General features: G+C 38.6%; 1 protein-coding gene and 1 long non-coding RNA gene across 2 annotated transcripts; one reads left to right on the forward strand and one right to left on the reverse strand.

Annotated features, from left to right (window-relative positions):
* Window positions 1-160: 160 nt before the first annotated feature.
* LOC135679823 (uncharacterized) lies at window positions 161-2,525 on the reverse strand. The gene is made up of 2 exons (XR_010515341.1): window positions 1,988-2,525; window positions 161-1,866 (listed from the first exon to the last, which is right to left on the reverse strand). It is a non-coding gene; the product is annotated as an uncharacterized LOC135679823 (long non-coding RNA).
* Window positions 2,526-6,779: 4,254 nt separating this feature from the next.
* LOC135678127 (5-formyltetrahydrofolate cyclo-ligase, mitochondrial-like) lies at window positions 6,780-14,240 on the forward strand. Its single transcript, XM_065190547.1, has 7 exons — window positions 6,780-7,051; window positions 8,027-8,167; window positions 10,161-10,325; window positions 11,096-11,137; window positions 11,218-11,263; window positions 13,628-13,698; window positions 13,975-14,240. Exons 1-7 carry the CDS (start codon window positions 6,808-6,810, stop codon window positions 14,106-14,108), a joined length of 843 nt encoding a protein of 280 aa, XP_065046619.1. The 5' UTR covers window positions 6,780-6,807; the 3' UTR covers window positions 14,109-14,240.
* The last annotated feature ends 57 nt before the right edge of the window (window positions 14,241-14,297 follow it).

Genomic DNA, 14,297 nt, shown 5'->3' on the forward strand with positions numbered 1-14,297 from the left:
TCATTTTAATCATTAATAATCCACACACACACACACATATATATATATATATATATATATATATATATATATATATATGAGAGAGAGAGAGAGAGAGAGAGGACAGCTGCGTTAAAACCCGTGCAGGGTCTGTCGCTAGTCCAAAACGAAGATTCCTATAACACCGAAGAGGGAATGGAAATTTCCCGTTGGATTACCACTGAAGCTTGCAGTCTGGTGGTTGCCAGGTCTGGTGACAGGGAAACCAGCACGCAGCAAGGTTGGACTATGCACAAGCTCTGTCATGCAAAGCAGTCTGTGTGCGTTGCAGAGTCTCTTCATACCGAGTTCCTGCACAGAGAGAGAGAGAGGGGGGCTGCTGGTCACCAGATATGGGCAGTGATATCTCCAGATTCCCCCATTGGCCATCACGATTTAGTTTACTTGCTGCTGCAGCTGGAACAATGCCTCGTCCTTTTTGTCAGCCAATGCTGCTGTCCTCCAAACAGCTTCTGCTTCGGTGTCATCCTCGATTGCTTGTCTCCTTGTCAGGTCACTTCTCTCTGCAACATGAACAGAAAGGACAGCTTGGGTTTTGTCATCTGACAGGCCATCCTTAACTAATTGTTTTGCGGTACATGTTTTGTTGGATCAGGACAGCTCCAATGTGCGGACTCCGATCGATCGCGACTCTTCGGTCCTTTCGATTCGCATCTCTCGTGCTTGTTTGGAGGTGCTGATGGAATCCTGTACTTGAAAGACACTGCTTCGTGGCCACGACTGTCATGAACGCAGGAACCGATTTCGAGAAGGAACGTAGACATCAAAGTGCAGCAGTGGGGGGTGGGCCTCTGTGGTCCCAAACCCAGGGAGTTCGAATCAACACTCCACGTTCGCAACCTGCTTGCTTTTATTCCTCTTCCGCCTTGACAGTCCTACAAAAGCGAGAATCGCCCCCAAACTCCAAAGGTTAAGTACAAGATTCAAAAGGAAAAGGAGAACCCCCAGTATAAGAATTGGAAGAAACCAAGCTCCTCTCCATTGCCTTGATCCGGGGGAGTCACCAAGGAAGAGCAGGAGATGAGGGCCTTGTTCGGTGGCCTGGCATGCTTGTTCTGCATCGGTCTCCTGGTTTCCATGGCAAAACCTGGTGCAGCAACAAGAATTATTGCACCACCAGTGGCTGCTCCTACTGTGCCTTCACCAATGGCTTGGCCATTACACCACATGAAGCTGGATCCTTTCTATAGTAGCAAGAGAAGAGTGCCTAATGGACCTGATCCGATACACAACAGGTACTTGTGTGTTGTGCTATACTTGTTCTTGGTCATCTCTGATGTTGATCTCCTTCCCTACTGCTTGACTTAATAGACTGTTGAATTTTTGGTTCTTGAGCTTCAAATATTTTTGTCCATGAAGTTTTATCTAGCTTGGTTAATAGGATTAATATTTATGACATGCATGAGGAAATCAAATTCATGGGCCATTTCACAGAGTTCTCAACTAATGTTGCCATTAGCCTGTTCATCACAAGTAAGAGGGTTGGGAAAAAATGACTTCTGTTGATTTTGTGCATTTAAACCCCCCACATTCTTCCATCCTTCCTTGACTCAACCTTCTTCTTTTGATGAAATGATGGGGGATTTAGCTCATCAATGTCCTTTAGATCTTGCCACTACTTTGAAAGTATAAGCCAAACCATATAATTTGCACAGAAATGAAGAACTAAGCTCAGTTTAGAAAGAGCACTGAGCCCAAAAATGAAACTAAGAAACATAGACATGGCACACATGTAGAGGGCCTTCAGTGTTCGTGCACACTTCGTACATAACCTGTGCTCATCTCATTGTTATGATTGAGCAGACAAGTAGATAATGATTAGCCCCCCTGCATGCAGATATCAATCATCATGCAGCATGAACTGGGTGGGTCGCCTTAGGGAAACACCAAGCACTATCACACCTGATCATTACTACAAAATCAAATTGGTGATGGTTGATGGGTGCACCTGAGTCCAATGATTGCCTCCACAGTGTTGTCCATGTCTCACCACCATTCTTTGCATGTGGTTTTCAGGAGAAGTGGGAAGTCAGGAAGACCTCCAGGAAGAGCATGAGGATCAGAGGCATGCAAGCTTTCTTCGCTTGGAAGATGGATTACAGGATTTATATGGATCTCATCTTAAATGCATCTAACAAATGTGTCATCTTTAAACACTCCCAGAACACTAGCCATGATATCCTTGCTTTTGCCAAAGTGCTGTTCTTTATGGAGATTTTGAAGGTGGTGGGGTGTTTAAAGAGTGCAAGCTTCGCCAACACAAAATACCCACTCAAGATTCTTGACAAACATGGGAAGACCTTTCGCGGTTGCTTTACTGACCTCCTTTATTCTGAGAGTGAGAGGTAGAAAGAGAGAATGAAATGGAAGAAACAACATGACCTGTAACAAATGCATTCAATTGAAGCTAACAGTCTGGTTTTCTTGTTTCCTTGTCTCCTTGTAAGCAGCTCTAACAACTAAAGAGCCTTTGGATTTGTTCTAATGCCAACTCTACTTTTCTTTGTTGTGTCTCTATCACTCACTTTGGCATTGCTGTTTTGTGTGCACCAAGGTTGCATGGGAATATATGTACTTTGGTAGCAATCAGCTTATGAACAATAGAGTAATCCAAAGATAGAAAAAGAGAAGGAAGTAAAGAGCCATTGTCATGACTTCCTTTTCCCTTTCCCTTTTCCGTGCTTCTTTTCTTGCAGTATTTTGAGTTGAACGAATTGAAGGACAGCTTGAAAGCAGCAGAGACCAAGCACTGTCAGGAACAGTGCCAGATGATGCTCTCCTTGTCGCCAAGCCTCTCTATGCTTTAATAACACTCTTTGCATCAACATTTCTACCATGAATCAGATGTATTCATATTCATTCCTCATGTCTATGTTTGATAGCTGATCATAATGCCTCTTGCAAAGGTAAATATATTAAGTTGAGAAGAAATTTGGGTCAGATATTGCAGAGCAAGCTCTTATTGCTGATGTTGTACCAAAAAGATGAATAGATTCTAACACATCTTTGATGAGATCAAATAAGGGGTTTTAGCTGATGAGTCTCACACATGTCATACAACCAGTGAGCATATTATCAACATACAAAGTCTGTACAACAATTCCATCTCCAAACTCAAACAGTACAGAATGCATACTTGACCATAAAAGTATCAAACTGATTGTGCCACTGTAAGGAGACAACTTCAACTCATAGAGAGACTTCTTATGAACTTTTTCTGTTGTAGAGTGCATAACTTGAAATTTTTGTGGCAGCAATAGTTTTTACATAATGCGGAGAGAAATCTAATTTTCGTAAGATAATACGTATTTTCACACAACAATCTAGGTCTTTAATGGATGTTGTTTGTCATTGTACCATGAGAATTATTATGCCTGCAGACCATATGCAATACCAACCATCAGATAGGTCATTGAAGATTGTTGATTGTGTTGTGGCCTTAGTTATACAGACAACATGATGCAAAATGCATTACTATATTCCTCAAATTTTCTCATGAGAATTCTAGATTTTCTTGGCGAAGAAATGTTAGGTTCACTCAATCTCTTATTCTCAAGGATCAATTTCAATTATTTTCAAGATGGGAACTTTGGAGCCTGCATTTTTCATAATCTAAGTTGTGATGATTCATCTACAATAAAAACTAAAAGCTGATTGTAAGAAATGATTCCTTTAAATTTTGAGAACCCATCTTTCAGATTCTAAGAGATCACATAAAACCTGAAAAAGATTTCCAAGACAATCTTTTAACCAAATAGTTCACCATAAAAAAAGGACTAAAAGTTGAACCCTTTTAATCCCATCGATAATCCATATCGTATTAGTTCGCTTTGTAGATTATTCTTTTCTTGCAATTCTTAAAGAAAGAAAACTCTCTCTTCCCTTGTGTGTTTGATATCTCTGAACCCGTAATAATACACAATCTGTTTTTCTGAACATACTGTTTGATATGTTTCCTGCTGGAACAAATTGCAGGGGCAAATAATGCAAACAAACAATCTTCTCTGAACTTGCAATGGTGTTTTCAGTCTCTTGATCCAATTCCTTTCAAATGAGGCCAACCTGATGAAAAGCAAATTGTGTTTGCATTTAGTATGTTAGATTATTTCCAGTGATGCTGTCTTTTAGGGTATCCTTATGTTTGGAGAAAATTGTTGATACCCACTACAAGAAAAAGTTGCAAAGCTTTACAGTGCATGAAACTTCATAGAATCTGTTCCAGTAATTCTCACCCCAGTCAGACCACACTACATAGAACATATTGCATCTGACCTTAACATGTCATAATGATCAATTTGGCTTTTCAGTGAAGAATGCCTTCAGTAGAGATGTCTCAGTTGTTGAAGTGAAGATGCATCAGATCTTTTACTCTCTACAGCTTTATACTTACCAGAGCATACCTCCAACAATTATCTATTGTGCTCTTCTGAACACATGATACTTTTTCTCTGCACACATAAATACATACTCATGTATATATAGCATCAAAAGATTATACATACTCTTAGGAAAGGAGTGAGGGTTCCTTTTCCTCACCAAGGCAGGAAACAGAGTTCTCCATCACATCTGATTAAGAGAAACTAACAGAATCAATAAGAAGTAGGAAGAGTAAGTGATTGGAAAAAGACTTTGGAAATGTCTAATCATTATCCTAAGATAACATTGAAATGATTAGTCAATGATCACAGCACTTAAATCAACCATTAAAAGCAATCAAAATATAGTGAAATGTCATGTTAGAAAAACCATAGGACATTCAGAAATTTGAGCTCCATGGTGGAATCCTATAACCTGTTGAGGTTGAATGAAGAGGAAGAGGAGTCCCACCCTCAAATAGGGCACCACCATGCATACTGAATCTTAGCACACTTCTTGAGCAGATCTCTCTCTCTCTCTCTCCCTCGCACACACATAAACTACAGGATCAGATACATTACTCAGAGATCAAACACCTTGAAAGGAGAAGAGGAAGAACTCCCCAGTGGAACTGAATCAGGGATGTCAAGTTAGAGATCCCCTGTCTAGAAGAGCCGGCACCAGCTTCATCCACACCAACCTGGACACATCTCATGAAGCCGGTGTCATCTCTCCTAGACATGGAAACCCAACTCCTTGTCGTGCTTGCCCCTTCCTTCACCCCTTGGGTGTGTCTTATAGCCTCGAGTGACTCATCTTCCTCTCCACCTCTGCACTCTCTTTGACCAACTGTTGGGTTCATGCATGCTTTTCCATTGCCAGAGATGCTTTGCTTGTTCACCGCTGTGACTACGACTTCTTCGAATCATTTCCATGTTTCAGCATCCACTTTTTTTGGATTTAGTGCTTTTATACGTCAGAAGAAGGCCAGTGCAGCCGTGGAAGCTGCACTTTTGAGGAAGGTCAACGTGGAAACCAGGTCGACATGGATTACCTTTGGCAGTGTGTTTGTAGTCTGCAGATCAAAACCAGGAGTGTGTGTCCCTCGGTCAACGATGGCTCGCTTGTTTACAGCTGCCATCTCAGACTTCTCCAATCATTCTCATCCTTTGGCGGCTTTATGTGCCAGACAGAAGAATGCAGCTGTGGAATCATGGAAAGGAAGTCAACGACGTGGTTCACGTGTAACATCGATTTATATGCAACCGAGCAGATTGGCAGATTGTTACTGCTAAGATCAAATAGACTAATTTATGTTTCTTCTTTTTCTTGATTTATTGATAGAACAACAAAGAAAGGTTCAAATTGAAATCTGTGTCCGAGAAGCAGTTTGTAGCAACTCATAAAATAAATCATGCCTGTGATACAACAGAGAAATTTCCTACATATCCATATGCTTCGACAGATGCAGACTGCTACAAAGCCACAGACCAAGGATCTGAGAGGGGAATGCAAGTTGATTCAGGCTTCTCCTATGGAGGAGCAGCCATCAGAATTGCCATGAAATCTTCAACTTGTTGATGAAGAAGAAGGTCCCTGCAGCATAGTTTGGTCATATACCATCCAAACTAAAGGAAGAACAGTGAGATATAGTTTGGTCATATACCATCCCTACTTCTCATTGGCTAAGTAAGATATGATCACCTAATCGAAGACTAATTACATATTATCTCATATAATTAATTACTTTCAGTATTTCAATTCCTATGCTTTCAAATATTATATTGAAATCCATATACTTAGGAAAGTAAGATATTTAATCCTATTACTCAAATAAAACTCTCATCTCTCTCTTAAATTTTAATTTTATGAAATTATCAAATAAAAGTTTTATTTTCGAAGTACTGACATCTCATTGTAACTTTTAAAAGTATAAAGATCGAAATACTAAAGATAATTAATTATAAGAGGATAATTAGCTTACAACAATTCTAATAGATATGCATTAAATATATTGATTTCCAACTAAAAGTCAAAGTCAATCATATAATTCTACTGGATAGAATAAACAATCTATTCGTCATAAGAAACATTATATCTTTATGTCTTGTAAGATAGCCTGAACAAAATGAATTCAAATTAGTAGTATGAAGATTGTGTACTGAGAGAGTAATAACAAAAGGAAAAATCATTATTACTATAATGATAATAATAATCATCATCTTGCTTATATGTTGTATTGAGCCGTATTAGGTCGTATTGGGCCGTAATAATAACAAAAGCATTAAGAGATGTTAAAGTTGGGCCGTATTGGGCCGTTTCGGGCCGTTGCGGTCCGGTTTATATGTCGGTTCTCTCGGGCATTTGCCGGACCACATGATACGCATCATCGACGCGCCTCGCTTGCGACTCATGAGAGCAGATCGCGGCGGCGTACTATTAAAGAAGGTGGCCTCTTTCTTGACGACCCACCACCCACACCCCGCCTTTCTCCCCTCCTGCGCCGTTCCACTCCGTTTCGTCGCCGGCCTCTACGGACCCCCCGCAGCCGTCGCCATGGCCGAGGCCACCGCCGTGTTGCAGAAGAAGCGCGCCCTCCGGTCCCAGATCCGGAGAGCGCTCAAGATCTTCTCTCCCGCTCAGCGAGAACAAGAAGGTTCCTTTTTTTCTCTTCCTCTTCCTCTTCCTCGTTTACAATTCATTAGGTTCGAAATTGGGTCATCTCTTTTCTTGCCATCACGAGGAGACGCCTCAATAGTACTTCGTCCCGGCCTTGGGGTCTTGAAATATTCTTTAGATTCTGTTTTGGATCTTCGTCCCTCGAGGTTCCATTCTGGTGATTCTTGGTTGGTTGTCGTCATTATGATGGTTCGCATCACGACCGCCATGTGTTTGTATTTTTATCTAAGCGTCTTATTGTGTGTGCTTTTTTGTTTCCAAATTTTCGACTGTTTTCTTATATCTGAAACGTGTAATCATTAGTTTTAAGTTCGTTATCGTAGCCGGTGGGATTGAAATTGCATCTGCTTGAATAAGTACACATTTGTTGTGTTGTAAACTTAAGGTTAATCCTACTTAGCACCAAACCTTTAGATTCTAAGACGGTCGTTCGAAGTTTTTGATTTACAGGTTACGTAAGTGAGCTTTTTATTTCACAGTGAACAAATAGCAAAAGAAGTTTTACCAAACCAAATACTTGTTACTAGCATCTAGTGCCAGGTTTCCGTAAAACCAATTAGGAATCGAAGAATTTCGATACTGTTATACGTACTGTTCTTGAATTGCTGCTGAATAAGACAACTTATATAAGACATCTCCTTGCTTACTTAAGGATCCTAAAAGCTTCTTAATTTTGACAAAAAAACATGTGCTAGGTTTCTCTCTTCTCCACAGACTTCATCTATTGTTCTGGTAATTGATTAGTTTCTGCTAGTGTCCTGTCCATCTATCCATTGTGGAAACTTGTTTAGTGGTTCCTAATCTTTTTTCAGCTACTTCTCTAGAAGTTGCATAAGACATTACTTGCTCAATTTGAGATTCTGAGTCGCAGTTCTCCTTTCACATTTTTCCTTGTCAGAATTTACCTCCTGTTTATTTCTTTGGATATCACAGCAGTTTTACTTTGTCTCAGATGTGGCAATTCAAAATCTTGTACTAAATTCACCTTGGTTCAAGTCTAGTAAAGGGTTATGTGCTTATATAAGTTGTGAGGCACTACGTGAAGTTGATACATCAAAAATTGTGGCAGAAGTTTTAAAGAACTCTGATGCTGGTATTTTTCTCTATCACTTTTTCCTATGTATTAATTTTAATAACTCATTTTAGTTTTTTGGTTTCTTTTCTTGTGATCATTATTTATTTGATGATAATTGAATGGCTTTGAACCAGATGAATAAACCCTGACATTTTTGCTACACCTGATCATGTCTATTACATTAGTTCTGTGAATTCTTTATAACATGGTGATCACATTAAGATGCTTCATATCATGATCTTATGTTCTCTCTTGTACTAATTATGTGGTGCATATTTAAATGCTCTACATCAGTCCTTATCTCTGTGATTATATTGCAAACTAAAACCTATGTTACCAGAAGTGCCAACGAGTGCCAATGCAGGTGTAACTAAGTGGCATGATATGGATATAATATTTAGGTAGGAAGTACCAAGGAAGAATCAATATTATGCAGTAAGCAAGACTGAAGACAAGTGCAAAAGCATCAAGTTTAAGGATACTAAATGCCGAAGAGGAGAAGATTTGTTATGACGAAATAAAAAAAGGGTCCGAGAGATGCATGTGATGATGTGAACACTAATGATGTTGACGATGATGTGGTCGAATTTGATGATCATTAGCGCTCTTAGATTGATTGATGTTTGACTTTTTATTGTTTTGTTATTTATATATCAACTAATTAAATAATGGCTAGACATCTAATTAATGGTGATCGTTTTGTATATGTAGTGATATAGAACTTATGTTTCAACTGAAGTTATTGTTTAATCATTAATTTTGTCCTTAAATATATTTCTATAATTTTTGTAGGGTAAGCAATTTCATTTGTTCATACGAGCACCTAGCACCTTGGGAAAAAAGTATTTTGGTTCCTTATAGTGTTTAGTGCTTTTGACATATACTAATAACTTATATTTCTATATAGTATATAAGGAAACATAACTATTCTAAAAACCATTTTAAGTATATATTGTTTTATTTCTTTATATCTTATTTTCATATCTTCTCCTCCTCTTTTTCTTCTCTTCACTTCTCTTTTCCTTTTTCCTCTGTTATTCTAGTCGATGGATTGGTTGATATGTGATTATTGCAAGGAGACTATAAGAGTGACTGAAAGGGATATACATGGGATTCTAAGTCTTGAATAATTTGGTATCTCCCGTCATCCCTAACAGTGGAGTCCAGGTACATGTGGACTTCTCATATTCTCCTTTGACTCCACACCTTTCCATCTTGCCCGTCACCACTTCCCCTCTTTTTTTTCTCCCTCTTTCTTAAGATGCATTTGTAATACTAGGGATGGCAACTACTTATAAATCTTATGCACTGATGTTCACTCGGTCAACCATGATCCAGTAAGTACCTAGGCTCAACTCTCGCAACTAAGGTTGTTACACACAAAAATGATGTTTTCATGCACATATACAAACACATATATAGAAATTATGTGTGCATTTCTGTGGTTTAGAAGGCAGGTTTCTAACAAATTGTTTTGTAAGTGATTTTTTTAGATATGATTGTTATATTTCCAGAAGATAATTATGTAGAGTGTCTAGAATGAACTTCTGATGTATTTAGGTGTTTTTCTGAGCAAAGTTTTCTACTGCTTTATGCAACACTATGATTCCACCATGATTACATTAGTCTTGACAAGTGAAAAGAGTATTGGAAGCTAGATGACTGTTACAGTTGAATCACACTTTTTCTTGAACCATGGCCTGTTTGTCATGCTGCTGAGAGTATCATGGAATGTTTTACTGCTAGTTTTACATGTTTTACTAAGGTGATATTGAATTTGGTTATAAGCATTGATGCATATCTTGGGAGATCAAATTGTGACAAAATTTTATTTCATATGACGAAAGAGTCATATAAAAACAAAAACATGATTGTGTTGAAGATGACAAAATACTGTCGCAAACTGTTCAGTGACTCTCCTATAAATTTTATAGGCATCATGATTTGATGACTATCTGTTAACTCACGGTTTCATCCTACACGTATGCTTACTGTTCGTTTTCAAGTCAAGAACATGGCATGCAGGTAAAGAAAATGCTATATGTTCCAAGGGTTGAAGATAAGAACAACCATATGAGGATGCTCAGAATCTCAAATGTTGAAGATCTAGTAGCAAATTCAATGGATATACTGGAACCTTCTCCTGTTGATGCTGATCAGAATGAACGTGAAGATGGTAAACTTTCAAATAATAAAGGCTTTTCTTCCTCTCATTTCATGGTTATCTTGCTATCTGTGCATCATGAATTATTGAATTGTAAATTGTAATTTAACTTCTGCACATTATATTATCATAAGCTAGATGTTTGTGTTCTATTTTAAGTCTATTAAAGAATTGATGTATCAATGTGAATAACATGGGAAGTGTATCATATCAGTATATACGTTAGCATGCCAAGTAACACTCCATATCCTTAAGTTTAGGTCCTTTTTGTTTTACCTCGGTGGTTCCTCTCTATGTGCTTATCTGGTGGGATGTCATGACAGTCAATTACCTGTTTTCCAATTTTCTCTATGCCCCTTTCCTTTGGAGTCCTTGTTTAATAGCTTCAAAAAATTGCAGAAATCCTTATTCTGTTTGACTGGATTGATGAGTAAACTTTCTAAGAGGACATTCCTACACTTCAATTAGATGATAAACGAGGGAAATTTGTGCTCAAACACTTTTAACTTTATTAGTTTCATTATTTTTTAAATTGCTTCTAGCTAATGTTTAATGCCATCTTGAATGCTCTATCAATTGAATCTAAGTAACCTGTATTCTTATTTGACGTATGATCAACCTATCTCTAAGTTTAGCTTGTAATCTATTATGTTTGTACTTTGTAGACTCTTCTGCACCGTAGAAGATTGTAATACATAGTTCATCAGAAATTCAAGGTTATAGTCAGGGTTCCTTATTTCGTTTGAACCGGTATCTGACATGTATATTATTTCCCATTGCAGTTATGCTGGCAACTCAACCAGTTGACCTCTTCCTTTTACCTGGTAAATCTATTTGATTTATGTTCTATAACTTTAAAAAAAATTAAAAATTGAGTTTTCCTATCCTTTATTATGACTTGCAGGACTTGCATTTGACAGACATGGAAGACGTCTAGGTCGTGGTGGAGGGTAGGGTTCAAATGTTCCATATCTTTATTACAATGTACTTTTTCAATTCAATTCAATCAACTTGTTACATAGAACTTGACTTCATGTGCTTTGCATTAAGTTCTACCTTGTGATGATTCACAATATTTTTTTTGCATGCACAACATGTCGAGAAATATCGGATTTTTGAATCAAGTGTAGATGCAATCAAATACTTCTTTTTGAATTGTGGTTAAGAATATTGCGGTTAGAGAGATTGGTTAGGACATGGTATAACACCCCGTTTTAGTCCCACATCAGAAATAAGCAAATACTTAGATTAATCTATAAGAGTATGGTATACTATCGTAACTTGAGATTAAACATTTTTTGGCTAGTGGTTCAAACTCTTAATGTATTAGTTATTTCATCAGATAGAATTATGGCGTTGGTAGTTGACTAATACCTAGAATAGTGGTTTAAATAGGTGCTCGAGCGCTTGCCTAAGTGCTTGGGTGAGGTGAGGCTTGAGCGCCTCAAAGATTGACCAGACGACATGCTTTAGTGAAGCGCCGCCTAGGCGCTCGCTTGAACCCAAGCGCCTCGGGCGAGCGCCTGGTTGAAGCAAAGCAACTAAACCAGACTATCAAGTCTGGTTCGATTGAACAATAGCCTAGTTGGTTCGATTGAACCAACTAAGCTATATGTTACTAAACTAACCCCCACTCCCCCACGACCCTGAGCCATAAACCCTAGCACAGTCATTGCCTCTGCCGCCGACGCATAGGACCAATGCTTCCTCTGCTGCCACAGCTTTCGTGTGCAGCTCCTTCCATTGTCATGGGAGGACCGAAGCTTCTTTCGCCACCGATGGACACATCTGAAGCTTCCTCCGCCCATGACGTTGTCGCCCGCAGCTTCCACCGCCATTGTTGTCGTTGTCTGAAGCTTTCTCCGTTGCTGTTCATAACTTCCTCCGTCGTCGTCGCTTTCGTGTGCAGCTTCCTTCGCCATCGACAGACATATCTAAGCTTCCTCCACCCATGACGTCATCGTCCACAGCTTTCATCGCTACCGCTACCATCGTTCGAAGCTTTCTTCATCGCTACTACTGCCATCCGCAGCTTCTGTTGCTTCCTCCGTCGCTGCTGCTTCTGTGTGTTGCTTCCTTTGCCACTGATGGACACATCTAAGCTTCCTTAGCCCATGACGTCATTATCCGCAGCTTTCGTTGTCGTCACCACTGTCGTTGTCCGAAGCTTTCTTCGTCGCTGTTGCTACTATCCGTAGCTTCCTCCATCGTTGTTCCTGCCATCCGAAGTTTCCTTCACTGTCGCCATCGTTGTCTGTAAGTTCCTTCGTCATCGTTGCCCTCTCTTTCTCCACTTACCCGTCATTGGTGACTCTTTTCTCCCCTCTAACTACTATTAACAGTAGATTAAATATTGTTAACAATATATTGTTAACTACTGTTATCATATAATAGCACTTATTTAGATTTTAGCACTCCTAATCTCTATTTATTTAGAACTATTATTAGGGTTTCAAGATTAAATACTATTTTAATTATATTATTTATATTTTAATATTTTAGAGTGTCTCGCTTCGCTCGGGTGAGCATCTAGTGCCTCAGATATTTTGGAAACTTGACGCCTTTTGGTGCCCGACGCTTTCTAAATCACTAACCTAGAATTAAGGTATGATGAGGGTCTTAAGTATAAAAGAGTTATCTATTGATGGGGTCATAGGATACATCACGATATGGAGCCACCAGTGTGTTAGGTCTCGTGTGTACTATGCTAGGGTTGAGTTATGCTATTACCTTGATAAGGTTGTCAAACTCTTAAGTGAGGGTGATCGTAATACATGATCTAGTCCCACCTTGGAAGTCAACAAATACTTGGATTTACTTATAAGAGTTTGATAGGTGTATTACTAACTTTAGCCAAAGTATTTTGGGTCAGTGGTTAGACTCAACAAAGTTAATAGGATAATTTTCTCATTAATGGTGGTGACATGTTTAGACATGCTAAAGAGTATGCATCATTCTAGCTTACTAGAAGGATCATACCTTAGCATCAAAATTTTATTTGTTATTTTACTTCAATGATATTACACTTGGCAACCTGATATTTTGTGGTCATATCTAGTAACTTAATATTTTTGCCGTAAGATCTAAAGTTCAGGTTCATGATCCTCTTGCAATATAATATTTAATTGAATCATATTCTTCCTCCCCTCGTTACCTACTGTGAACTTAATATTCAATCCTGCCATATATCTCTTTTCATGGTGCACAATTTACGACAAAGTCAACCAAATTATATCATAGAAAGTGCATATTATCTTTTTTATATACTGTTAACCACATTCTGACTTCTGAGTGCTGTGTGCTGCGCACGCTAGATACTATGATGTTTTCCTGCAGAAATATGAAGAGCTTGCCACTCAGCAAAAGTGGAAACAGCCACTCCGAGGTACATCATTTTCAACAACTATGATTTTATATTGCATTATATCCAAAAAAAAGTGTTGTATTGGCATCCTCTTGTGCTAATAGTGATTAATGCCCAACAAGATCCCACAAGGCCTGGTAAAATGCTAACACTTAAATGCCATCTGTCAGAGGTGTAATTACATGGAACTGTAACATAACCCACTGAAAATGTTCTTTGTAGTTATTAAATGTTATGGGATCTCAAATATTAAAGCCTATAATCTGTCTTTTCTTATCTAAATTTGGCTCCTTGCAGTTGCGCTTGCCTACTCAGTGCAAATTGTGGATGATGACTTGATTCCGACGACTGTGACAGATGTTCCAGTTGATGCTGTTGTTTCAGCAGATGGTGTGATTCCGATCAGTCCTGCTGCTTTGGAGAGGACGTAACACAATTTCTTGATATGTTCATTCCATTCTGTTTCTAATGGACGTCATACATGGAAAATTTTAGCTTTCTGAACCAGTTGAGTTTCTGTACCATGAGCTTACTAAAAATGCTACGGTCTCCTTCATGTCGAACATTAGAAAAATTAGTCCTCTGGTAGGGTAATATTCTTAATCTATACCAAAAATTAT

This window comes from Musa acuminata, chromosome BXJ1-7 (assembly GCF_036884655.1).
Source record: "Musa acuminata AAA Group cultivar baxijiao chromosome BXJ1-7, Cavendish_Baxijiao_AAA, whole genome shotgun sequence".
NCBI lineage: Eukaryota > Viridiplantae > Streptophyta > Magnoliopsida > Zingiberales > Musaceae > Musa > Musa acuminata.

Coding starts and splice junctions, on each gene's coding strand:
- LOC135678127 (XM_065190547.1), top strand. CDS start 6,808: ATGAGAGCAGATCGCGGCGGCGTACTATTAAAGAAGGTGGCCTCTTTC. Junction 10,326..11,095: donor TCAGAATGAACGTGAAGATG/GTAAACTTTCAA, acceptor TTCCCATTGCAG/TTATGCTGGCAACTCAACCA. Junction 11,264..13,627: donor CGTCTAGGTCGTGGTGGAGG/GTAGGGTTCAAA, acceptor TGCGCACGCTAG/ATACTATGATGTTTTCCTGC.